Source organism: Tupaia chinensis, unplaced genomic scaffold, assembly GCF_000334495.1.
Source record: "Tupaia chinensis unplaced genomic scaffold, TupChi_1.0 Scaffold000575_1, whole genome shotgun sequence".
Taxonomy (NCBI): Eukaryota; Metazoa; Chordata; class Mammalia; order Scandentia; family Tupaiidae; genus Tupaia; species Tupaia belangeri.
In genome coordinates, this window is record NW_006160089.1 from 2,598,202 (window position 1) to 2,623,959 (window position 25,758).

Genomic DNA, 25,758 nt, shown 5'->3' on the forward strand with positions numbered 1-25,758 from the left:
CTGGGGGAACAGCCCAGCAGGAGACAAGGGGGATGTGAACAGCTGCTCATTCAGGGAACTTGACTCCTCAGAAGCCAGAGCCATCACAGCTTTAGGTCAAGGATGAGACTGTAAAGTTAGGCAAAAAGGCTAGATCAAGAGAGACTTTTTACTTGTTTATTAATTTTATTATTTATTTTATATATTTAATTTTATTTATCATTATTTATATATTTAGAGAGGTTTTTGCTATCGGGTGCGTGTACTCACTGGAGAGACTGAGACAGACAGTGAGAAATCACCCCTTGCGGGGGAGTGGCCACACCAAAATCACTTCTCCTCCGTTCTCCTTTTGGATTTTTTTTTTTAAGAATTATTTTATTTGGGACCAGCAGTTAGCATAATGGCTATGTCGCTGGACTTCCACGTAGTCGACGGCAGTTTGAGTCTTGGACCCGGTGGCTTAAACTCACATTGGGCACGTTTGCGTGCATGCCCAAGATCCCAAGAGGAGAATGGAGGAGAAGGGATTGCAGCATGACCATCCCCCCTGGGGAGTGATTTCTCTCTCTCTGCTTTCTGGCGAGCACAAGCGCCCTATAGCAAAAACCTCTCCAAAAAAAAATTATTTTTTATTTAACTTTATTTATTTTATTTTGACCACAGAGTGACAGAGTGAATGAGAGAGAGGGAAAGTGAGAAAGCAAGCCGCCAGGTCCAGAACTTGAACCATAGTTAACCATGTGGGAGTTCAGTGCCCTCAACCACCATGCTACCTGCTGGGCTTTCCTCTTGGGATTTTGGGCATGCACACACATGCCCCCAGCATGAGATTTAAGCCACTGGGTCTGGGACTCAAACCATTGTTTACTACGTGGGAGTCGAACAGTGTAACCATTATGCCATCTGCTGGTCCCATTATTATTATTTTTCACTTTGCTGTAGGACCTGTTTGCTCACGAGAGAGAGAGAGAGAGAGAGAGAGAGAGAGGGGGGGGGGGGGAGGGAGGGAGAGTGAGAGAGAGAGAGACAGAGAGAGAGAGAAAGTGAGAAAGCAAGCCACTGGGTCTGGGACTCAAACCATTGTTTACTACGTGGGAGTCGAACAGTGTAACCATTATGCCATCTGCTAGTCCCATTATTATTATTTTTCACTTTGCTGTAGGACCTGTGTGCTCACGAGAGAGCGAGAGAGAGAGTGAGAGAGAGAGAGACAGAGAGAGAGAGAAAGTGAGAAAGCAAGTGGCCAGGTCCAAGACTCCAACTGTGGTCAGCCATATGGGAGTCCAGTGCCCTTACCTACCATGCCACCTGCCGGCCTCATGAGAGGCTTTTTAATGCTGTAAAAAGGAGTCTAAACTTTATTCTGCATGAAACATTTTTCAAAGCAGGGTCTTTTGAATCCTAGTCTTAGACAGGTATGGTATTATACTTGAGACCTTCCTCTAGGCCTGCTGAAATCAGTCTCTGGGGGTTAGAGCCAGAAATATACATATACTTTAAACAAACTCCCCAAGTAACTGCTGGCACACTAAACTTCACAACAATGATAAGGACACAATCTCAACAATTACGATACTAATGGCCCACGTACATCAAGACCCTATTTTCTGATCTTCATTCTAAGTACTTCATGGGTTTAACTCATTTAATCCTAATAATGATTCTGTGCTTAGTAATATAATCAAATTAATATATATATATTTTGGAGAGATTTTTGCTATAGGGCTCGTGCGCTCGCCAGAGAGAGAGAGAGAGAGAGAGAGAGAGAGACAGACAGACAGAGAGACAGAAAGCAAGAAATCACCCCCTGAGGGGGGATGGCCACGCTGCAATCCCTTCTCCTCCATTCTCCTCTCAGGATCTTGGGCACACACGCACATGCACCCGGAGTGAGTTTTAAGCCACCGGGTCCGGGATGCGAACTGCGGTCAACAACATGGGAGTCCAGTGACATAGCCATTATGCTAACTGCTGGTCCCATCAAATTAATTTTATAGGAAAGGGTGAACAGATTAAATACAAGAGATTAAGTTACTTACTCTAAGCCACAAGGTAGTAAAAGGAAGAAAAATACATAGTCTGATTCTAGAAATCAATTTACACCCTAGAACCCACATCGTTCTCACTGTATACTGTTTAAGGTAATTGTAGAAGACGGTTAGGGAGTGATATGATCAGATATGCTGTTTGGGAAGATCGGTGTGACAGGGAGCATGGAAGACTGGCAGAGAGTGGATGAAGAGAGACTGCTACTGGGTTGGCCAGCCTGGACACTTAATACGGACGAGGTTAGAGTTGCTGGAAGCCATGATGTACAAAGGGGCAGTGGAAATGGAGATGCTTAGTTGAAACTGAAGACAGAAACTGAGGGTCTTATCTAGGATGAGTCCAAAGACTTTGGCTTTGTCCCACGACAGGTGAGGCTGATCACAGGGTGCAGAAAGAAGGAAGAGCAGCATGAGAGCAGATGGTGCTCCCAGGCCTGATGAGGAAGTTCACTACCCCCACTGCAGGGAAGCTCACAACTGCACCTTCACCTGATGAGAACGCACTCACACTACACTTGAGAGGGCTGACAAGAGGCAGCTCACGGACACCCTCAGCTGAGGAGAGAACATTACCCCAGGTGACTTGATCACACCACAGGGCGAATGGAGAGCAAAAGGGTGGGGAAGCAGGCAGTGAGGAAAGATAAGACGGCCCAAGTGGCCAAACTCCTTAGGTGTAGTTTATCAGTGATCACGATGCTATCTATTCATATGTGCCCAAAGCTCTCCCATTTCTGAGAAAAGCATGTCATATGCAGGGGACATCAGGCTCCTGATGTAGGCAGGACAACCTGAAGCTGGAGGCAGTGTTCTTCTTCCCAAGCTCTTCGCTGACCTTTCATTTCTGAAACTCTAGGGTTTATGAAAGCCCCAGAGAAAATGCTGCCTTCTGCACAGTCCAGCACAAACACAGTGAAAGTCACCTCCTTTAGGAGTTCTTGCACATGTTCTTCTCCTGATAAGTTTTGTTCCAGTCTCTTCTCCAAGGATGTGACCTTCTCTTGCAAGTGTGTGATGAGTTTTTCTTTCTCTTGCGTTTCAGCAGTGACCTGCAGGTAGGTGGACACAGAGATCACATACACTAAGCCCACATTCCCTCCCTTCCTCCCCCCTCTTGGCCCAACACATTTCCATGGAACTCTGTTCTTAACTGCATTCTGGAAGAACATCGTCCTTGAAAATGAGACACAGACAATGCAAGAACAAAGTGTAGTAATACTCAGGGTTCCACTCAGCTCTAGTGTATGTAGCAAGAGGCAAACACTCTCTCCAGTGTAAGTGATTGGGAACAAGCAAAGAGAAAAAAAAATAGAAAAAAAAAGGGGGGCGGGGGGAGAAATCTAGTCATTTAGCTGCACTGATGGTGCTGTAAAGCAATGTTCACAATGTGGACGCCATGAGGGCAAGTCCTGGGCTTGCACCCAGAGTCTCCCTGGGCACACTGGGCACATGGGCAGTACCTGTGACCCGGGCTGGCTCAGGCTGGGGTGGGATCATAGCATGCAGAACCTGTTAGGGTGCTGCGCTCTCTCTCAGAAATTAAAAAGAAAATATGAAGTCCAAATGGCTTGTTTTATGGAAAGATCTAGCAAATATTTGTGAAACTCAAAATTATAACTATCCACAGTATGGACATATAGATCAAAGGAACAAAACAGAAAATGAAAAAATAGTTTGACACATCTGTGGTCAACTGATTAGCAAAAAAAGAACTAAGGTAACTGAATGGGGAAAGGATAATCTCTTCAACAAATGATGCTGGAATAATTAGACATCCATATGAGATACCCTTATATCACATACCATGCTTAAAAATTACTCAATAAAAGGACCAGCAGATGGCGTGGTGGTTGAGGCACTGGATTCCCACAAGGCCTACCACAGTTTGGGCCCTGGACATGGGGGCTTGAGGATTATTCCAGGCATGTGTACATTGTGCCCAAAATCCTGAGAGGAGAGCTGGGAGGGAACTGTGGGGTAGCCATCCCCTTGGGGGTGGGGGTGATTTCTCACTTTCTCTTTGTCTTTCTCTGTCTCTCTTTGGCAAGTGCACGTGCCCAAGGCAAAAACCTAAAAAGAAAAATAAATTATTTAATAAAGACTTTAGACCTAAACATAAAATCTAGCAAATGGCGTGATGGCTAGGGACACTAGATTCTCACATAGCCAACTGTGGTTCAAGTCCTGGACCTAGTGGCTTGCCTTTTTTTTTTTCTTTTTTTTTGAGTTTTTTTTGCTATAGGGCGCATGCACTCGCCAGAAAGACAGAGAGAGACAGAGAGACAGAAAGCGAGAAACCACCCCCCAGGGGGGATGGCCACACCACAATCCCTTCTCCTCCACTCTCCTCTCAGGATCTCGGGCACGCGCGCACATGCACCCCATAAAAAACAGAGACTGAGGGCCTGGCAGGCAGTATGGTGGTTAAAGGCACTGGATTCCCACTTGGCCTACCGTGGTTTGAGTCCTGGGCCTGACAGCTTGCTTTCTCGCTTTCCCTTTTTCTCTTTCTGTCTCTGTCTGATCAAATTAAAAAAATAATAATAACACATGGAATGTGTTTTATGGAAATTAAATAAATAAATAAATAAGGAAATAAATAAATAAATAAAAGGTAACCAAACCTTCTAGATCAGGGGTTGTTAAACTCTATGGTTTCAGTTTAGCGTTTCTTTATTTTAGAGAGAGATTTTAGTTATAGGATGTGTGCGACTGCCAGAGAGACAAAGAGAGAGAGGGACAGAAAATGAGAAATCACCCCCAGGGGGATGGCCAAGCTGCAATCCCTTCTCCTCCATTCTCCTCTAGGGATCTGGGGCATACTCACACACACACACACATATCTGGCATGAGTTTTACACTGCCGCCTCTGAGACTTAAACTGCAGTTGACTATGTGTGAGTCCAATGATGTAGCCATTATGCCAAATGCTGGTCCCCCTCTTTTTAAGTTTAATATATTTTTAAGAATTATTCATTTAATTTTATTTATTATTACTATTCTTCAATCTGACCGGAGACAGAGAGAGAGAGAGAAAGTAAGCAGCCTGATCTGGGACTCAAACTATGGTCAGCCATGTGGGAGTCTAGCACCTAACTACCAAGCTAACTGCTGGCCCCCCTTCATATTTTAAAAATTCACGGAAGAAGTCAAAGATTTTTGTTATATGAGTTTATCCACTGCTACGTACTATATTAAAAACTAGAACTGGGACCAGCAGTTAGCATAATGGCTATGTCGCTGGACTTCCACGTAGCCAATCATGGTTCGTGTCCCGGACCCAGTGGCTTGAACTCACGCCGGGCACGTGTGCGTGCGTGCCCAAGATCCCGAGAGGAGAATGGAGGAGAAGGGATTGCAGCGTGGCCATCCCCTGGGGGAGCGATTTCTTGCTTTCTACCTCTCTGTCTCTGTCTTTCTGGCACGCGCACACACCCTATAGCAAAAATCTCTCCAAAAAAAAACACTAGAACTTAGAATATTAGAAAATAGTAAATTTAAAATAATACACTGGGGCTAGCAGGCAGAGCAGTGGTTACTTCACTGGATTCCCATATGGTGGTGGCTTGAAAGTCACACCCAACAGGTGTGTGTGTGCATGCCCAAGATCCCAGGAGGAGAACAGAGAAGGGACTACATTGTGGCCATCTTCCCTGGGGGGTGATTTCTCACTTTCTCTCTCACCATCTCTGTCTCTCTCACTGGCAAAGACACATCCTATGGCAAAAATCTCTTAAAAAATAAAGTAATAAACTCAGGCCTGCCCCAGGGCACAGCTGTTAAGCACCCTGCAGAGAGAGCTGCATCAAGCATGGCCAACCACACCTCAAGACCCAGCCCCACCAACTTGAAAAACATGCTGAATGTCCACATGACCGGGACCTTGACAAGCTGGAGAGCTGAAGGAGAGAGCGTTACGTGAGGCCCTGTTAGTGCTCTCTCTCTCTTCCTCTCTGTTTCGCCTGTGCACAAGCCCTTTTGGCATAAATAATAATAAACCAATGATATAAACATGAATACCATATATATTTTTTAATGACAATATTTTCCAATGCAGAAAATATTTAGAGAAAATCGCAATCCTGTTTTCTCTTTTTGCCAGTCTCGCTAATGTCTGGCTTAATGAACGCAGTTCTTAGCTGTGTTCTCACATGTGCTTCTGTATTCAGTCTACTGCAATATCATAAGTCAGGGAGCCTCCAAAACACTCCACTTACGAGATGATGTAAGTTAAAAAGGGAAAACAAGTCCACGTATTACCAGGAAAGTACCTCTGATCTTACAGATCTCTAGAAGGATCTCAGGAACCATGTTTTCTTTTTCTTTTCTTTCTTTCTTTCTTTTTTTTTTTTTTGAGAGACTTTTCGCTATAGGGCACATGAGCTCACCAGACACAGACAGACAGACAGAAAGTAAGAAAGTAACCCCCAGGGGGATGGCCATGCTGCAATCCTTTCCCCTTCATTCTCCTCTTGGGATTTTGGGCACACACGCCCCCCAGCATGAGTTTTAAGCTGCCAGGTCTGGGACTTGAACTATGGTCGACTATATAGAAGTCCAGCAATATAACCATTATACCAGCTGTTGGTCCCTTAGAAACCATATTTTCAAAATCATGTTCTACAAGATATTATAGAATACAAGATATTACAGAAAAAAAAATTTGAGACCTTTGGGTAGACAAAAACTTCTTCTTAAAAAATAGTTCTTTTTTTTTTGTTGTTATTATTTTCAAATTTGCTATAGGGTACATATGCTTACCAGAGAGATAAAGACAGAGACAGAGGAAGAGAGACAGCAAGAAAGCAAGCTGCCAGGTCTAGAACTTGAAGCATGGTCAGTCATGTGGGAATCCAGCTCCTTAACCACCATGCTACCCTCTGGCCCCAACAAAGACTTTTAAAACAGAACACAGAATGCAAAATTCAAAAACAGAATTGCAGCCGTGGCGGCGTAAGCAGGAGGGCACAGCCGCACAATGGCTGAGGTCATACAGGGAGCCCGAGTTTGCTTCCTGGCCCAACCTCGATGTGCCTGTGGTCCTAGCTGAGTGGGAGCCCAGGATAGGAGGATTATGACACACATGAGACCCTGTCAAAAATATCTGTTTCTCTCTAAGAATCCCTCTTTGTTCTCTCCCTCTCTCTCCCATGTGCTCTCATGAACTTGCATTCTTCTTATCAGAATTTCCTAAAATGTTTTGTTTTCAAAAAGACACTGTAAAGAAAATGAAAAGGCAAGTCCTATTCATGCAAAAATAACAGGAGTACTAATATCTAACAAAGGACATATATTCACAATACTAATACCTAACAGAGGACATATATTCACAATACTAATATCTAACAAGGACATATATTCACAATGTGCAAAGAACTCTTAAATCGCAATAATCAGATTTTGAATAAAATTGTGAGTAAAAGAATGGACATGTCACCAAAAAAAAACATAGAAATGGCCAAAGAGCACAAGAAAAGATATGTGCTAATGCAAACTAAAATCATAATGAGACACATGACTGTCATTCACTTAAATACATAAATCAAAAAGACTGAGGATAAGGGCTGGCCTCATGGCCAAGTGCTTAAGGGAGCCAGATCCCATATGGGCAACTGTGCATTTTGGGTCCTGGACTCAAAGGCTTGAAAAATACACTGGGTGGGGAACCAGCAGTTAGCGTAATGGCTACGTCGCTGGACTACCATGTAGTCGACCATGGTTCGCGTCCCGGACCTGGTGGCTTAAAACTCACGCCAGGCACGTGTGCATGTGTGCCCAAGATCCTGAGAGGAGAATGGAGGAGAAGAGATTGTGGCGTGGCCACCCCCCCGGGGGGTGATTTCTCACTTTCTGTCTCTATGTCTCTGTCTGTCTGGTGAGCGCATGCGCCCTATACCGAAAAACCTCTCCAAAATATAAATAAATAAATACACTGGGTGCATATATGTGGATGCCAAAAATCCTGACAGGATGGAGTAGGAAGGACTGCAGTGTGACCTTGCCCCAATTGGGGGCAAGGTTGCCTCTCTGTCTTTCTTTGTCAAATGCACATGTCCTCTGGCAAGCGTGGGGTAAAAAAAAAAGATGGCAAATAAAGCAACCTGAATTGTCACTGCTGGTAGGAAAGCACAATGGTATCACTGCTTTGAAAAACAGTTTTGGCACTTTCCTATAAAGTTCAACATATATTTACCTATAATCCAGCAATTTATCCCTAATTATTTATCTAAAATAATTAAAAACAAATGCCACATAAATATTTGTTTACAAATGTTCACAGCAATTTAATTCATAGTAGCTAAAAACTGGAAACTGAGAAATTCACGAAAACTACTAAACACAGAAACAAACTATATCTAAATGAGTTACAACTCAGCAATACAAAGAAAGGAGATCAGTAAGTCAATCTCAAATCCACACCACTAAGAAAGAAACCAGATACAAAAGAGAATTACTACAGTATGATTCCATTCACTTAAAACTCTAGGAAAGACAATTCTTTTTTTTTTTTTTTTTTTTTTGAGATTTTTATTTAATTTTATTTCTTATCCTTCTTTTTCAGTTTGACCAGAGAGACAGAGACAGAGAAAGCTGCCAGGTCTGGGACTCGAACCACAGTTGGCCATGTGGGAGTCTAGCACCTTAACCACCAAGCCACCTGCCAGCCCCATAGGAAAGACAATTCTAATTAGCTGTGATAAAAAGCACATCAGGGGTTGCCAGGGGCTAAGGGTGGGGATTTACTAAGGGGAAATGGAGGAAGCTTTTAGGGTAAAGGGAATTTTCTATATCTTGATTTTGCTTCTGGTTCCATGGTGCACAGTTCTTTTTTTTTTTTTTTTTCTTTTTTTTGAGGTTTTTTTCTTACTGGGCACGTGAGCTCACCAGAAAGACAGAGAGAGACAGAGAGATAGAAAGTGAGAAATCACCCCCCAGAGGGGATGGCCATGCCACAATCCCTTCTCCTCCATTCTCCTCTTGGGATCTTGGGCACACACACACATGCCCGGCATGAGTTCAAGCCACTGGGTCCGGGACACAAACCACGGCTGACTACATGGAAGTCCAGTGACATAGCCATTATGCTAACTGCTGGTCCCATGGTGCAGTTCTTAAAACTCTCCATACTGAACCAGCAGATGGTATAATGGTTATGTCACTGGACTTCCATAGTTGACAGCAGTTTGAGTCCTGGACCTGGCGATGTAAAACTCATGCAGGGCGCATGTGTGTGTGCCCAAAATCCTGAGAGAAGAATGGAGAAGGGATTGTAGTGTAGTCATCCTTCCTGGGAGGTGATTTCTCACTTTCTGTCTCTGTCTCTCTGGCGAGTGCATGAGTCATATAGCAAAAATCTCTTAAAAAAAAAAAAAAAAAAAAAAAAAAAAAAAACCTCGGGGCCAGCAGGTGGCGTGATTGAGGCACTGGACTCCCACACGGTGGACCACGGTTCATATCCCAGACCTGATGGCTTGCTTTTCCCAATTTCCCTCCCTCTCTCACTCTGGTGAGCATATGTGTCCTATAGCAAATGGAAAAATGATTATAAATAAAAATTTAAAAATATATATTTTAAAAAACTCTCCATATTGTATAACAGATAAGTCACCTTTATAGTATGTAAATTAGACCTCAAAAAACAGACTTAGAAAAAAAGAGAAAAGAACTTCCTTAAACTGATAAAAAGCTATAAAAAATATTTCTTAGTAAAAATTGGAGATCAAGAATAAGGTGTCCACTTTTACAAATTATGTTCCATGGTATACCCAACATTCTAGCTCACAGAATAAAGCAAAAAAGAAAGGTGTTAAGAATTGGAAAGAAAGAAGCAAAACTGTCATTCACAGATGGTATGACTGCTATAAAATGAACTCAAAAGAACCTATTAAGTTCTATTGCCCTTAATAAGAACTCATATAAAGGTGAAAAAAAAAAAAAAAAAAAAAAACAATGTATAAAAATACTAGCTGGGCCAGCCAGTGGCATGATGGCTAAGGTAGCTGGACCCCACATTTCCAACTGAGCAGTTCATTTCCTGGAACTGGTGGCTTGAGCAACATAATGGGCATGTGTATATGTTTGCCCAAAATTCCAAGGAGGGAAAAACAGTAAAAGTGATGTGGTAGGACCATCTATCTCCCATGCATGCTGCTTTCTCACTGCCCCCAACCCAATCTTTATCTGGCAAGTGCATATGCCCTCTAGCAAGTTAAAACATCAAACAGGGCCAGCTAGGTGGCATAGTGGTTAAGGTGGCTGGATCCCAAATGGCTGACTGAGCAGTTTGGTTTCTGGACTTGGCAGCTTGAAAAACATGCCAGGTACATGTGGTACGTGCCCAATATCCTGAGAGGAGCATGGAGAAGGGACTGCGGCCTAGTCCCCCTTGTGGGATGCTTTCCCATTTTCTCTCTCTCTCTGGCCAGTGCATGTGCTCTAAAGCAAATTAAGAAATGGACAAAAACAAACTAGAATTTCTTAATGCTAGCAAAAATACAAAAAGTAATTATTTGTAAGACGTATTTTTGCCATAGGATGCATGCACTCACCAGAGAGAGAGAGAGAAAACGAGAAATCACCACCCACCCGGGGGGATGGCCACACCACAGTCCTTTCTCCTTCATTCTCCTCTAAGGATTTTGGGCACGCATGCACACACACCCAGCGTGAATTTTAGGCTGCTGGGTCTGGGACTCAAACTGCGGCCAACTATGTGGGAGTCCAGTGACGTAACCATTACACCATCTGCTGGTCCCAGTAATTTTATTAAAAAAAATTTTTTTTTTAGGACCAGCAGGTACATGGTGGTTAAGACACTGGACACTCCCACGTGGCCGACCATGATTCAAGTCCTGGACTTGGTGGCTTGCTTTCTCACTTTCTCTCTCTCTCTCTGGTCAAATTAAAATAATTGGATGAATAAATAAAATTAAATAAATAATTCTTTTTAAAAATGTTAAAGCATGTATATCTCTTGTTAGATTTCTTTTTTTTTTTTTTTAACATTTATGTATTTATTTGTTGTGATTTTCAGGTCACTGGGTCCAGGACTTGAACTATAATTGGCCATGTGGGAGTCCAGCCCTTCAACCACTATGCCATCTGCTGGCCCCAGAAGGTAATTTTTAAAATGACACAATTTATAATTGGTATAAAAAAATAAACAGCTAGGAATATAATAGATAACAAATTTTTATGAAGAAAATTAGAGACCCTTAAGAAAATAATTAAAAACCAACAAACGGAAAAAGAAAACCAGCAACACCAACCATCTGGATAGATAGGCCATATTGGTGGATAAGAAAACTCACATAAAGTGCTCAGTGCTACCCAAATGGAGACACAGATTCCGTGCAACTCCAATTAACATCACAAGAGTGTTTTTTTTTGTTTTTTTGTGTTTTTTTTTTTAGAGATTTTTTCTATAGGGCATGTGTGCTTGCTGGAGAGACAGAGAGTGAGAAAGCAAGAAATCATTCCCTGGGAGGATGGCCACACCTCAATCTCTTCTCCATTCTCCTCTTGGAAATTTGGGCATGCATGAACATGAGCCTAGTGTTGAGTTTCAAGCTGCTGGGTCCATGATTCAAATCATGGTTAACCATGTGAGAGTCTAGCACCTTAACCACAATGCAACCTGCTGGTCCCCACAAGAGAGTCATGGCGTCACTTAAAATGACATGTTCCAGCTGCCACCCTGAGACTGAAACTGCTGGCAAACCAGTGTTCATCACCATTCATGAATCCTAGAAAACAGGTTTAGTCTTTGCACTCTACTTACATTTTGCAAATCAATGGAAAGCTGCTGAATGAATGTCTGGAGCTCTTGTTCCTTTTGTTTCAGGGCTGTGATCTTATTTTCTGCCCCTGTCTTTGAAGCTGTCATATGATCTCTTCATTGAAAGAAAGCAGACAATGAGCAAATATGGATATCTCATTTAAGACATATTCTTCAGGAAAAATACAGATGGTTCCTTATAAGTCAAGGCTGCAAACATCATTAGCCACACGAAGGTTGCCAGTGGATAAGACTCTTTGGCTCTCTGAAGCAGAAGCCCAAAAAGAAAAAGCCCAACCAAGTTTAAGCAAGAAATCCTGATCTCCCTCTGCTTACTCATTAGCTTACAAAGGAAAACCATACTGAAATGCTCAGTAGGGTTGGAATACTTCTGAGTCGAGGCAGAAGAAGGGTTGGGACTGGGGGTGGGGTTTGGGAAAGGTGGTAACCCTGAGTCCTCGTCAGTTAGGGACAAATCCAGAAGCTTCTGCCAACATTGAGATTGGCAGGTTGCAATGAGCAATGGGAAAGGTAGGCAGGCAATAGCCAGAGCTAAACTAACACCTCTTCCCAAGGGCCCCACAGACCAAGCAAGAACCTCTGTTCTTCCAGCGTTGAATAGTGTCTCTGCAATTCTTCTAGCTTCTGGCTTAAGTCTGATGACATCTGCCTGGAGTTCATCAACTCCTCCTGGGTGCGACTAAGTTCTCTGGTTTGTGCCTCCAATTCTTGTTCCATTTTCCCCAGACTTTCTTCTTTTTTAAGAAGCTGACACAAAAAAACAAAATTATACTAAACTACTGCTAAAAAACTGCTTTAAAAAAATTTGTGCCATCCCTCATCGTAAGGGAAATGCAGATCAAAACGAGTTACCACCTAACCCTAGTCAGAATGTCTAAGATTAAAAAAAAAACAAAAAATGATAAGTGTTGACAGGGGTGTGGTGAAAGGGGAACTCTCTTACACTGCTGGTGGGAATGTAAATTAGTTCAGCCACTGTGGAAAACAATTTGGAGATTCTTCAAAAATATCTATAAATAGAACTACCATATGATCCAGCAATTCCACTCCTTGGTATCTACCCAAAGGACAAAACAATTCTTCATCGGAAAAGTGCTTGCATATCGATGTTTATTGTGGCACTATTCACTATTACTAAGACATGGAAGCAACCCAAATGCCCACGAACAGATGAATGAATTGAAAAGCTGTGGCACATATACTCTATGGAATACTGTTCAGCCATAAAAAAAACAACAAAACCCTGGCTTTTGACAGAAAGTGGAAGAATATGGAAGATTTACTGCTGAGTGAAGCAAGTCAGGCCATGAAGGAGAGACATTATATGACCCCACATAATATATACCGAGTGTCCGCACTCTATGACTGAGACTGATTGACTGAAGGATATAGGAACACAGTAAATGGGTGTAAATGCCAGATACAGTGTGTGTGGAAGAGGAGGGCCTGAGGAAGGACATTTAGAAGAAAAATATAAAGGCAAAGCAAAAATGAGACAAAGAAATGTGGTACTATCTATTGAAGCTATTTTATAGTTTTATCAACTGGACTAGGGAGAAATGTTCACATATTGAAATATTCACTTTGTAAGCTAAATAATGTAATTGAATGTATAAAAGAAAATGAAATTTAAAAAAGTTTGTGCCAATAGCCAAGTTTGTTTTGTTAAGAGACAGATTTTTGCTCTAGGGCGTGTGAGCGCCAAGAGAAAAAGAGAAAGTGAGAAATCACCTGCAGACCCTTCTACTCCATTCTCCTTCTGGTATTCTGGGCATGCACAGATACATGCCTGGCATGTGTTTCAAGCCCCTGGGTCCAGGTCGGCTGTGTAGGAGTCTAGCACCTTAACACTATGCTACCCATTGGCCTGAGCCAAGGGAGTCTAGCACCCTAATCACTGCCACCTGCTTGCCTGAGTCACATTTTCATAACATTTTTGTGGGCTTAATGGGGGGGGGGCAGTAGGTGGTGTGATGTCTAAGGTGTTATTCTCCTACACGGCTAACCACAGTTTGAGCCCTGGACCTGATGGCTTGCCTTCCCATTTTCTACCTTCTCTTTGTCTGTTTCTGGTGAGTACACATGCCCTATAACAAATTTTTAAAAATATTAATAAATAAAGTTAAATAAGTTATTCTTTAAAAAACTAAGGGGGGGAGCTTATATGCTGAGTTAAAGAAAGGAAAAGAAAAAGGAAATACATTTCACATAAAACTTTCCCATATAAAAATATTTAAAAACATAAAAATATAATTAATATCAAAGAGGTATGTTTATCAGAGTTAGAGAGTGAAGATTAGCAACATCAGAGTGAATGGTCATCTACTCAGTATTTGGCTACTAAAACAAAATTGTGTACCATGTGTTTTACTTTACTTAGTTCCTGCTGCTGGAAGCCTTCTAACTCATCCATTTCATCTCTCCTTTGGAAAAGATTCAAACTCTGGTTCTTCATTTCCTGTAACTGAGCTGTCAGAAATCTTTTCTCCTAATTGGAAGAAGACATTGAGTCAGACGACTAAAACATCAAAAATCTATATTAAGCAAGCAGAATTCTCCAATAAAGGAATATGTTACAAACTCTAATGCCAATAGACAAAAACATATTGATAATGGGATATGTTACAGCAACATGATCAAATACGATGTTATTTACAAAATATTTAAGTATTTTTTATTTATTTTTTTGGAGAGATTTTTGCTATAGGGCATGTGTGCTCACTAGAAAGAGAGAGAGACAGAGTGACAGAAAGTGAGAAATCACAACCCGCTCCCCCACGGGCGACAGGGCCACAAGCCCTTCTCCTCCAGGGATCTTGGGCATGCATATACATGCATCTGGTGTAAGTTTAAGCCACTGGGTCTGGGACTCGAACCGCAGTTGACTACATGAGAATCCAGCGACATAGTCATTATGCTAACTGCTGGCCCCAGTAAAAGTATATTTTAAATGACAACTGTGAATAAGGAGAACAGTTACTCAAAACTATCAAGTTTGTAGGGACCAGCAGTTAGCATAATGGCTATGTCGCTGAACCCCCATGTAGCTGACCACGGTTCGAGTCCTGGACGCAGTGGCTTAGAACTCACGCTGGGCGCGTGTGTGTGCGTGCCCAAGATCCCGAGAGGAGAATGGAGAAGGGATTGTGGTGTGGCCATCCCCCCTGGGGGGTGAATTCTCACTTTCTGTCTCTCTGTCTCTCTCTGACTGTCTGGCAAGAGCACGTACCCTATAGCAAAAACCTCTCCAAAAAAAAAAAAAAACCTTTAAAGTTTGTAAGTCTGCTTAACAATTCCAGATAGACATTTTACATGTCTTAGTGACACAGTGAACTGGCTGAAGAACATGAATAACTGAACATGAATAAATGAAGAAACACCAAATGACTAAAAAATTAAATGCACTTAAGAACTGAAGTCAGTTAACAAGGAAAAAAAACAAACATGACAGGTCACAATTTGCTAAATAGTATCTTCTTAGGATGGACTCCGTTAAGGATTAATCCTGCTGTTGTAGTTTCTAGTTCTTGACTGGAAATAACTTAAGTCTCAGAAGAACATCTCTAGAACCAAAGTGGCTTCAAATGTCTCTATTAGATGTTTCATTACTCTTTCCTAGTCTAATTTCTCCTACTCCTCCTTTGAAAATACAAAACAAAATCCCTTTGGTGAACCGAAGTTGGTTTATTAGATTCAGTCCTAAGTGACTCCCCTTTACCATAATTTCGAGACAAAAAACCCCGTTCAATGAGAATTTCAACTGCCATAATCTTTTTTTATAGGATTATTTAACTTTATTATTATTCTTTTACAGTTTGATCAGAGAAAGAAAGAGGAAAAGTGAGAAAGCAAGCTGCCAGATTCAGGACTTGAACTGAGGTGGGCCATGTGAGATTCCAGTGCCTTTAACCACCACGTCACCTGCTGGCCCTTCAACTGCCAAAATCTTAAAGAGACCCTGTGACTTGAAAATCATGCTGTTTCCCAAAATCCTGAGAGAAGAATGGAGGAGAGGGGGCTGCAGTGTGGTCATTCCCGCTGGTGGATGATGACTCACTTTTCCTCTCTCTCTCTCTCTCTCTCTCTCTCTCTCTCTTTCTCTCTCTCTCTCTCTGTGTGTGTGCGTGTGTGTGTCTCTGGTATAAGCACATGACCTATGGCAAAAACGTTAAAAAAAAAAAAAAAGTTTGGGAACCAGCAGTTAGCGTAATGGCTATGTCGCTGGACTCCCACGTAGTCGACCGCGGTTCGTGTCCCGGACCCGGTGGCTTAAAACTCACGCCGGGCGCGTGTGCCTGCGTGCCCAAGATCCCGAGAGGAGATTGGAGGAGAAGGGATTGCGGCGTGACCATCCCCCCTGGGGGGTGATTTCTCGCTTTCTGTCTCTATGTCTCTCTCTGTCTGTCTGGTGAGCGCACGCGCCCTACAGTGAAAATCTCTCCAAAAAAAAAAAAAAAAGAAAAAAAAAAGTTTATTTTACGGTAAGAAAACCTTAACCTAACCCATACCTCCATATTTAAGAAGATCAACACTAACTGAATGTTTATAGAGTTGTCTTTTTTCAACCAGAAGTTTCTTTGGGACTTGAATTATCTGTTCTTTTTTTTAACCTAAAAATGTTAAGGCCGGCCGATGGTATAGTGGTTAAGGTGGCTGCATACCATATGACTGGCTGTGTACTGAGTCCCAGATCTAGTAACCTGAAAAACATACCAGGTACATGTGCATGTGTGCCCAAAATCTAGAAAGGGAAGATGGAGAAGATACTATGACATGATCATACCACAGGGAGTGTTTTCTCATGCTCATTCTCTCTGTGTCTTTCTCTAGTAGGTGCACAAACACTGTAGCACTTTTTAAAAATTTTAACGTATTCTAGGCAGGGCCTTAAGCCTAGTGGTTAAGGGAACCAGATCATACATGGCCAACCACAACTTGAATCCTGACTTCTGTCACTTGGAAAACACAGCAGGTGTATGTGTGTGTGTGTATGAACATCCAAAATCCCAACAGGATGAAGAACTGGAAGAGAAGGGAATGCAGAGGGGCCATGTACCTCCTTTTGGGGAGTATTCTCCCCTCTCTTTCTCCCTGGCAAGCATACTCACCCTCTGGCAATTAAAAAAATTTTTTAAGGACCAGCAGTTAGCGTAATGGCCATGTCACTAGACTCCCATGTAGTCGACCACAGTTCAAGTCCCAGACCCGGTGGCTTAAACTCACACTGGGCGTGTACGCGTGCATGCCCAAGAACCCAAGAGGAGAATGGAGAAGAAGGGATTGTGGCGTGGCCATTCCCCCTGGGGGCTGATTTCTTGCATTCTGTCTCTGTCTTTCTGGTGAGCACATGCGCTCTATAGCAAAAACCTCTCCAAAAAAAAAAAAATTTTTTTTAAAGCATGCTTGATAGCTTGATTATTAGATTTCTACAGAGCACACAAAGAAAATCATTGGTTTATGGAAAGAATGGAACAATTATAAAGCTCACTTGTTCAACAAACTTAACAGTAAATATACTTTGAAACTGAATCTTTCATTCTAAGAAATAATTTTTCTACCAGGTTTAAGAGTACTCAGTTGGGGCCGGTAAGTGGCATGGTGGTTAAGGGCGCTGGACTCCCACATGGCCGACCATGGTTCAAGTCTTGGACCTGAAGGCTTGCTTTCTCACTTCCTCTCTCTCTCTGTCTCTCTCTGATCAAACTGGAAAATAACAATGATAATAATAATAAATAAAGTTAAAATAAAATAACTCTTTAAAATAAAAAGAGTACTCAGTGAAAACAAGGACAAAATTAGGTAGGCGGAATATAATTCAGGCTGAGACGACTGACTCTGTCAATCATCTTAGCATTAAAATGTTTTTACGATTGTAGGCTTTAAGTTTCATCTTGTCTGTATCTGAAAGCCAGAAAGGAATACAATGCTTAAGGCACTACACGGTATTCTACGAGCTGTGGTGCTAGAATAGTCCATCTTCATCTGTTTCTAGCCAAGAGGTCCTCTTATCTGCTCAAAGCTGAGTCTAGGGAAATGCCCTCCTTCCCCACTGCTTGGTCAGGAACTATTCGTAATGTCACAAGGTCAATCAGCGCCCCAGCAGGAAACAGATGGCAGACTCAAATTAGAGATCTGAGGCCAGTTTAGCAAAAGGACCTATCGGAGCTAAAGCTGGGTAAGAAAGCCTGAAAAAGATAATGTGCTAGTAACAGCTGGGCATGAAGGGAGAAAGGGTGAAGAGGTCACCCAAAAACAAGGTAAAGAAATCTATGTCAGAAGAAAAAACCAAACGTCTGACTGAACCTGTGACTTTTGGCCATGGAATGCGATTAACCCAAAGGGCCCCCACATGGAGAAAGTGGGGAGAATATCATCCTGACCACACTCTTCTTCCACACATAATTCTGGTGTTCCCTGTTGGCAGCATCCAATCAGAAGCCAAGGGCCCTGAAGACCCCTGTTGCAGTCCCTAACCACTACAAAAACACAGGGAAAGGGAGAGAAGTGGAGAGTACACCGGAAGAGGCAAACCAAAGCTATCCTGTACACCCACTAAGAAAGTTGAAAACATGAGTTTTTTTCAAAATTGTTTATTTAATTCCTTTTGTTGTTGTTATTATTATTATTATCATTTTACTTATGGATCCAGTTATTTTAATTTGACCAGAGAGAGATAGAAAGAGAGAAAGTGAGAAAGCAAGTCATCAGGTCTGGGACTTGAACTGTGGTTGGCCATGTGGGAGTGTCCAGTGTCTTGAACCACCATGCTACCTGCTGGCCCCCAAAACATGAGCTTTTCAACTCAGTGTCTAATCATACAATGCCCTGTTCCAGAGGTGATAGAGTGGTTAGTACACTGGTTATGGAGATCTTCCAAGCCCCAGGGAGGAAATCAATACAAATGAGACAAAAATAAAGATGTACTAACCTTTTCAAGTTGATCCACTTTTTCAGACCACTCCTAAAATGAAACAAAACAATAAAAGAGTATAGTTTTCAGGGAAGAGGATCTGCTATTTTCAAGATTTTCAAAAAACCCTTTTTTCTCCAAAAAGCAAGCAACTAACCAAATAAACAAAGGAACAAATAAAAACACCCAACGAACTAGTTTAATATTAACGAGGCCAGAGAGTCTTAAAAAGAGAAGGAAGTGAACTTTATATGAAATTTTAGGACATAAACATAAACCTGTAAATTACTTTAAAGAATTATTTTATTTAACTTTATTTATCCATTTTATTTATTTATTTTTATTTTGACCGGGGAGAGAGAGAGAGAGAGAGAGAGAGAGAGAGAGAGAGAAAGTGAGAAAGCCAGCTGCCAGGACCAGGACTCGAACTGTGGTCAGCATGTGGGAGTCCAGCACCCTTAACACCATACCACTAGCTGGCTCCTTCCTGCACATTTTTTTTTTTTTTTGAATTCATTCATTTATTTTAATTTGACCAGAGAGAGAGGGAAAGTGAGAAAGCAAGCCACCAAGTCTGGAACTCAAACCATGGTCGGCCATGTGGGAGTATCCAGCACCTTAACCACCATGCCACCTGCTGGTCTCCAAGCCTGCAAATTTTTACTAAGCAGGCCAGGCCACCCAAACAAAGCTGTTTCTGCTGCTGTTTTGTAGTCTTTTGAGCTTATTCCTGAGAATTTCCCTGTAAGTACTGTCATTATTTCTTGGGAGTAGGTAGCTGGGACCAGCTGAGTCAAGTAACTCTCCAGTTACTGTTTAGAAATTAATTTACTGGGGCCAGCAGATGGCATAGTGGTTACATCACTGGACTCCCACATAGCCGACTACGGTTCAAGTCCTGGATGGCAGGCTTCAAAATCATGCTGGGCACATGTGTGTGCATGCTGAGATCCCAGGGAAAGAATGGAGGGGAGAGGATTGTGGCATGGTCATCCCCCCTGGGGGTGTGCTTTCTCACTTTCCTTTTCACTGTTTCTGTCTCTCTCTCTGGCAAGTGCATGCACCCAAAGACAAAAACCATTAAAAAAATTAATTAATTTACTGAAATTAATTAAATTAATTTACTGAAAGATCTTCAGCAATATTGTTCTCCTTCTCTTCTTGATTTTAGCAACATGCTTCATGCCATCTGATATAAATCAGAGGAAAAGGAATTATGCCCCTTATTCACAAAACAAAAAATACAGGGAAATAATAACCATTGGTATGAAAGGCTATAATCACTGTCTATAATCAGAATTTGCCAATTTTAGGTTATTTCTTCATTTATATACACTCATACAATAGTTCTTCGCTGAGTATCAGTTAAATTACATTTGTTCTGGGTAGTAAATATCCTAGATGATAAACATACACTTTAAAACAAAATGACCAAGTACCCCACCTACTACAGATGAAATAAATTATGTATTTTCTTAAATGAAATACAATATAATAAATTTGCCCTGACTTACTAAATCAGGAGTATCATTATAATATATTAATGCTCATCCGAAATTTACCACACATGGCAGACCATGGTTCAAATTAAGGCCAAGGAAGTTTTTAAAACACGCCAGGTGCATGTGCTTGCATGGCCCAAATCCCAACAGTACAGAGAGGAAGAGAAGAAGGGACTATGGTAGAATGATGCCCCCCCCCCCCCGGAAGTGCTTGTTCTCTGGCGAGTGCACGTGCCTTCTAGCAACTTAAAAAAAAGCTACCTGGAACAAAGTATACTTCATATTTACTATAATAACAATATTACAATATTATATTAAGTTGGTGCAAAAGTAATTGTGGTTTTGCATACTTAAATTTGCCGTTTGATATTGGATACATTCTTTTTTAAGAGAAATTTTTGCCATAGGGCGTGTGTTCGCTGCAGAGACAGAGAGGCACAGAGACAGGAAGCAAGAAATCACCCCCCAGAAGAATGGTCACGCCACAGTCCCTTCTACTCCATTCTCCTCTCAGGATTTTGGGAATGCATGGACACGTATGCAGCGTGAGTTTTAAGTCACTGGGTCTGGGACTTGAACCACAGTCAACCATCCAGCAACATAACCATTATGCCATCTGTTGGTCCTCCTTCTTTTTTTTTTTTTTTTAAAAAGGAATTATTTTATTCATACATTTATTTATTTTTAATTTGACCTAAGAGAAAGAGAAAATGAGAAAGCAAGCTGCCAGGTCCAGAACTTGAACCATGGTCAGTCATGTGGGAAGCTGGTGCCCCAACCACCATGCCACCTGCTGGTCCCAATATTGGATACAGTTTTAAATAAATGTGGTTACATTATGCATCATTTTAATGTGTACTTCTTACTTTACTTTTTTTCTAATGACTCATTACTTGCTGTTTATTTTATTTTTTTAGACTATGGAAATGCTGTTAGAAAAAAAGTAAATTCAAGTGAGTTCCAAATGGGTTATAAGGCAGCAGAGGCAACTTGCAACATCAACACCACACTGGCCCAGGAACTGCTAGTGAACATACAGTGCAGTGGTGGTTCAAGAATTTTTTCAAAGGAGGGACCAGCAGTTGGTGCAATGGCTATGTCGCTGGACTCCCATGTAGTTGACCACGGTTCGAGTCCTGGACCCGGCAGCTTAAACTCATGCCAGGCGGGTGTGCGTGTGTGCCCGAGATCCAGAGAGAATGGAGGAGAAGGGACTGTGGTGTGGCCATGGCCCCAGGGGGGTGACTTCTCACTTTCTGTTTCTCTGTCTCTCTCTTGTCTTTCTGGCGAGTACACGTGCCCTATAGCAAAAACCTCTCAAAAAAAAAAAAAAAATGGATTTTTGCAAAGGAGAGGAGAGCCTTGAAAACACAGTGGCCGGCCATCAGAAGTTGACATGACCAACTGAGAGCAATCATGGAAGGTGATCCTCTTACAATTACACAAGAAGCTGCTGAAGAACTCAACGTCAACCATTCTATGGTTGTCTGGCATTTGAAGTAAATTAGAAAGGTGAAAAAGTTTGTTAAGTGGATATCTCATGAGCTGAGTGAAAATTAAAAAAAAAAAAAAAAAAAAACTTGTTTTGAAGTACTATCTTCTCTTATTCTACACAATAGCAAACCATTTCTTGATCGGATTATGACATGTGACAAAAACTTGATTTTACACAACTGATGACAGTTGGACTGAGAAAAAGTTCCAAAGCACTTTCTAAACCCGAACCTGTACTGAAAAAGGGTCATGGTCACTGTTTGGTGGGGTCTGATCCTTTCTCTTTTTTTTTTTTGGAGAGATTTTCACTATAGGGTGCACGCGCCCGCCAGACAGACAGAGAGAGACATAGAGACAGAAAGCGAGAAATCACCCCCCAGGCGGGATGGCCACGCCGCAATCCCTTCTCCTCCATTCTCCTCCTGGGATCTTGGGCACGCACGCACACATGCCCAGCGTGAGTTTTTTTAAGCCACCGGGTCCAGGGAGCGAACCGCGGTCGACTATGTGGGAGTCCAGCGACATAGCCATTACGCTAACTGCTGGTTCCCAAGGGTCTGATCCTTTCTGAATTCCAGAAAAACCATTACACCTGAAAAGTATGCTCAGTGAATTAACAAGATGCACCAAAAACTGCAAAGCCTGCAGCCAGCACTGGTCAACAGAAAGGGTCCAGTTCTCCATGACAACGCCCAAATGCGTATCATACAACCAACGCTTCAAAAGATGAATGAATTGGTCTAATAAGTTTTGCATCATCTGCCATATTCACCTAACCTCTAATGAACCTACTACTACTTCTTCAAGCATCTCAACAACTTTTTTGCAAGGAAAATACTTCCACAACCAGTAGAATGCAGGCAAGTGTTTTGGGTTTAAGGCTTTGAGACAGGTTTTTAGAGGTCAGAGACCTCTTTGCTTAGTTTGGGTCTCACTGTCAGGTAACAACAAGCTATTTCCTGTCTAAATTTTATAAAACTACAAAGTTGCCAAGAATGATACTCTCACATTCTAGATACTTTCACGATTAAAATTGTAAATTTTTTTACTTTATAATGAAATCTTAAAGAATTTATATATCATTCCCTGTTTCCTACATCACAAATATTTATTACCGGGTTTATGTCTTTTTTTTTTTTTTAGGTTTTTGCCATAGGACACATGTGGTTGCCAGAGAGACAGAGAGAAACAAAGGGAGGGAAAGTGAGAAATCAACTCTCAGGGAGGATGGCCACACAATTCCTTCTCCTCTCAGGATTTTGGGCACACAGGCATATGCAACCAGTATGATTTTCAAGCTACCAGATTTGAGATTCAAACCATGGTTTGCCATGTGGAAGTCCAGTGCCTCAATTACCATGCCACCTGTTGGCTCCTATGTCATGGTCTTTGTTTTTGTTTTCTGGAGAGGTTTTTGCTATAGGGTGCATGCACTCGCCAGAAAGAGAGAGAGACAGAGAGACAGAAAGTGAGAAATCATCCCCCAGGAGGAATGGCCACACCGCAATCCCTTCTCCTCCATTCTCCTCTCAGGATCGTGGGCGGGCACGCACGCACACGTGCCCGGCGTTGAGTTTAAGCCACCGGGTCTGGGACTCGAGCCGCGGTCGACTACGTAGGAGTCTAGTGACATAACCATTACGCTAACTGCTGGTCCCCCTGTCATGATTTTTGAAATCATGCCACTAAGTGAGATATTTCCAACAATCTTGGGGGTGCCATGTATAAAATACCTGGTCCTTTCTGGCTAATGCCAACGCCAGTCCTTCTGCCATTTTGGCTCTGTTGGCTTGGAATGTCTCATTCTGCTCTTGAAATTTCCTCATGGAAGCTGTTAACAAAGAGGCTCTATTTCAGATATGGAAGTACTTCAAAAACAATGTGACAAATAGCCCATGTGATTAGTTTATAATTATCACTTAACGATAAAGACCAAATTCACATAAGTAGATTATGAGACTGGGAAAAGCCTGATCATCTTGACTTCTTAGAAGACTCTTTTGGCCTTAGTAATAGACCAGTTGCTTTGTTTATTTGTTATTTTTGTTTTTTTGTAATAGTCAGTGAATATATTTAAGTAGATTCCAAAAGGTAACTTTTTAAATGCTACTATAATGGAACACTGAATTAAGTAGGTTGCCAGAAAATACCAAAGCTATTGCTCTGTGATGGCTACTACTACTTTGTGAGAATTAACAAAAAACAAAGTAAAAAAAAAAACAAAAAAAAACAAAAACCTTTATTTTATTTTCCTTTAAAAATTTTAGTACATTATATACTAACAAAACAAATAACTTCCTACTTTTTTTTTTTTTTTTTTTTTGAGAGGTTTTCGCTATAGGGCGTGTACGCTCACCAGACAGACAGAGAGAGACATAGAGACAGAAAGCCAGAAATCACCCCCCAGAGAGGATGGTCACGCCGCAATCCCTTCTCCTCCATTTTCCTCTTGGGATCTTGGGCACGCACGCACACGCGCCTGGCGTGAGTTCTAAGCCACCGGGTCCGGGACGCGAACCGTGGTCAGCTACGTGGGAGTCCAGTGACATAGCCAATACGCTAACTGCTGGTTCCCAATAACTTCCTACTTTCACTAACATCTTTTTTAGAGGGCCCCTAAAAGAGAACGTACTTAAGGTAGACTAAACCAAATGTATGTTTTATCATTGGGAGACTGATAACGGAGCTCCCCCAGATATTCCATACAGCAATAATGAAGCTATGCTTAGAACCCATCTCCTAATCTAGAACCAAGGGTCAGGTACTAAATTTTACTAAAATCTAAGGGTGGCCAATGAACGTGTCAACTCAGTGAGACCAACTGGTCTATGTAATGACCTCCTTCTAGGAAGCATGCCCATAAGGCAAAATACAAATAAGTTGTGTTTATACTTACAAATACCAAACAAATGTTTTCTCAACCTGATTAAGAAGTATACTATTTATAAAATAAAGATCTGAGTTGTAAAGGACAAACTTAATCATATACTACTGTTTCATTTAAAAAATCTAAACCCTGAAAAGATTGAAAAAAAAAAAAAAAACCAGGAAACAAAATACGTACAATCTTGGTGTTTTTCTAATGCAATTTCAAGCTTCTCTTTTATCTTCTGCAAGTTTCGGACCTGTTCAGCATAGTCTTGGGTGAGGAAGGTGATGCACATACCAGGAATGGACAAACATCAGGAAAGGAAGTTAATTAAACCAAAAAATGAGTGAAAATGATGATGATTTTCTCAACCTGAAAACCATTCCTGTTAAGGAAAGCTAGGCAGACAGCCTCCCATTAACAATGAACAACACAGGCAAACAGGCATAGAACAACCTATCCATGGTAAAAATGGTGAATACAAACAGGCAAATTTGCTTAAACTTGATAGAGATCAAGAATTAGGCTTGATCTGGTCATCAGAAATTAATGTGCTGCTCTGAAAAACACAGTATTATCTCATTACTTAATTTTGATTCTCAGTTTTCACTTCTCTTCCAGCCTTAGAGTAGAACAGATCAAAGGGAAGTCGCTTACTGGAAGTAGTCCACACAAATGAGCAATAGTGGTTGGATCACAGTAAAATACTTAATCCTCTAGAAAAGTTTCTTCACAGGAACTGACTTATCTATGCCATAGAAAAGGTGAAAGTCAGAATGAATTACCTGGGTGGCCAAAGAAGATAGCAAGACATATGGAAAAGGTAGATAGTAGTTCAAATCCCAAATCTGGCAGTTCTTAGTTGGGGACCTTAGCAAATTATTGATCTTAAGTATTAGTTTATTCATATATTAAATGATATTGACTGTACCTATTGCCTATACCTGAAAAGATACATTAGATAATAAAGTATTTTACATGTTTTGAGCACTAAGCACACAGTGCTCAATAAAAAATACCCGCTACTGCTGTTATTGTTGTTGTTATTCATACTAAGCCTGTAAGACAATATCAAGGAAATAAGGGGGCTCAATAATTAACAGTCTCTTCCCAGTCCCTTCTCTAACATAAGTCAAGCCCAACTATTCTTCCTT

At 41.5% G+C, this 25,758-nt stretch overlaps 1 protein-coding gene across 1 annotated transcript in view; it reads right to left on the reverse strand.

Annotated features, from left to right (window-relative positions):
- The window catches only part of GOLGA1 (golgin A1), a 68,583-nt gene that overhangs the window by 26,999 nt on the left and 15,826 nt on the right, over window positions 1-25,758 (reverse strand). The window contains 7 exon segments of the mRNA XM_014591459.1: window positions 2,954-3,079; window positions 11,812-11,923; window positions 12,407-12,576; window positions 14,189-14,317; window positions 18,758-18,790; window positions 23,469-23,566; window positions 24,800-24,874. Of these exon segments, the coding sequence (XP_014446945.1) occupies window positions 2,954-3,079; window positions 11,812-11,923; window positions 12,407-12,576; window positions 14,189-14,317; window positions 18,758-18,790; window positions 23,469-23,566; window positions 24,800-24,874 (743 nt within the window).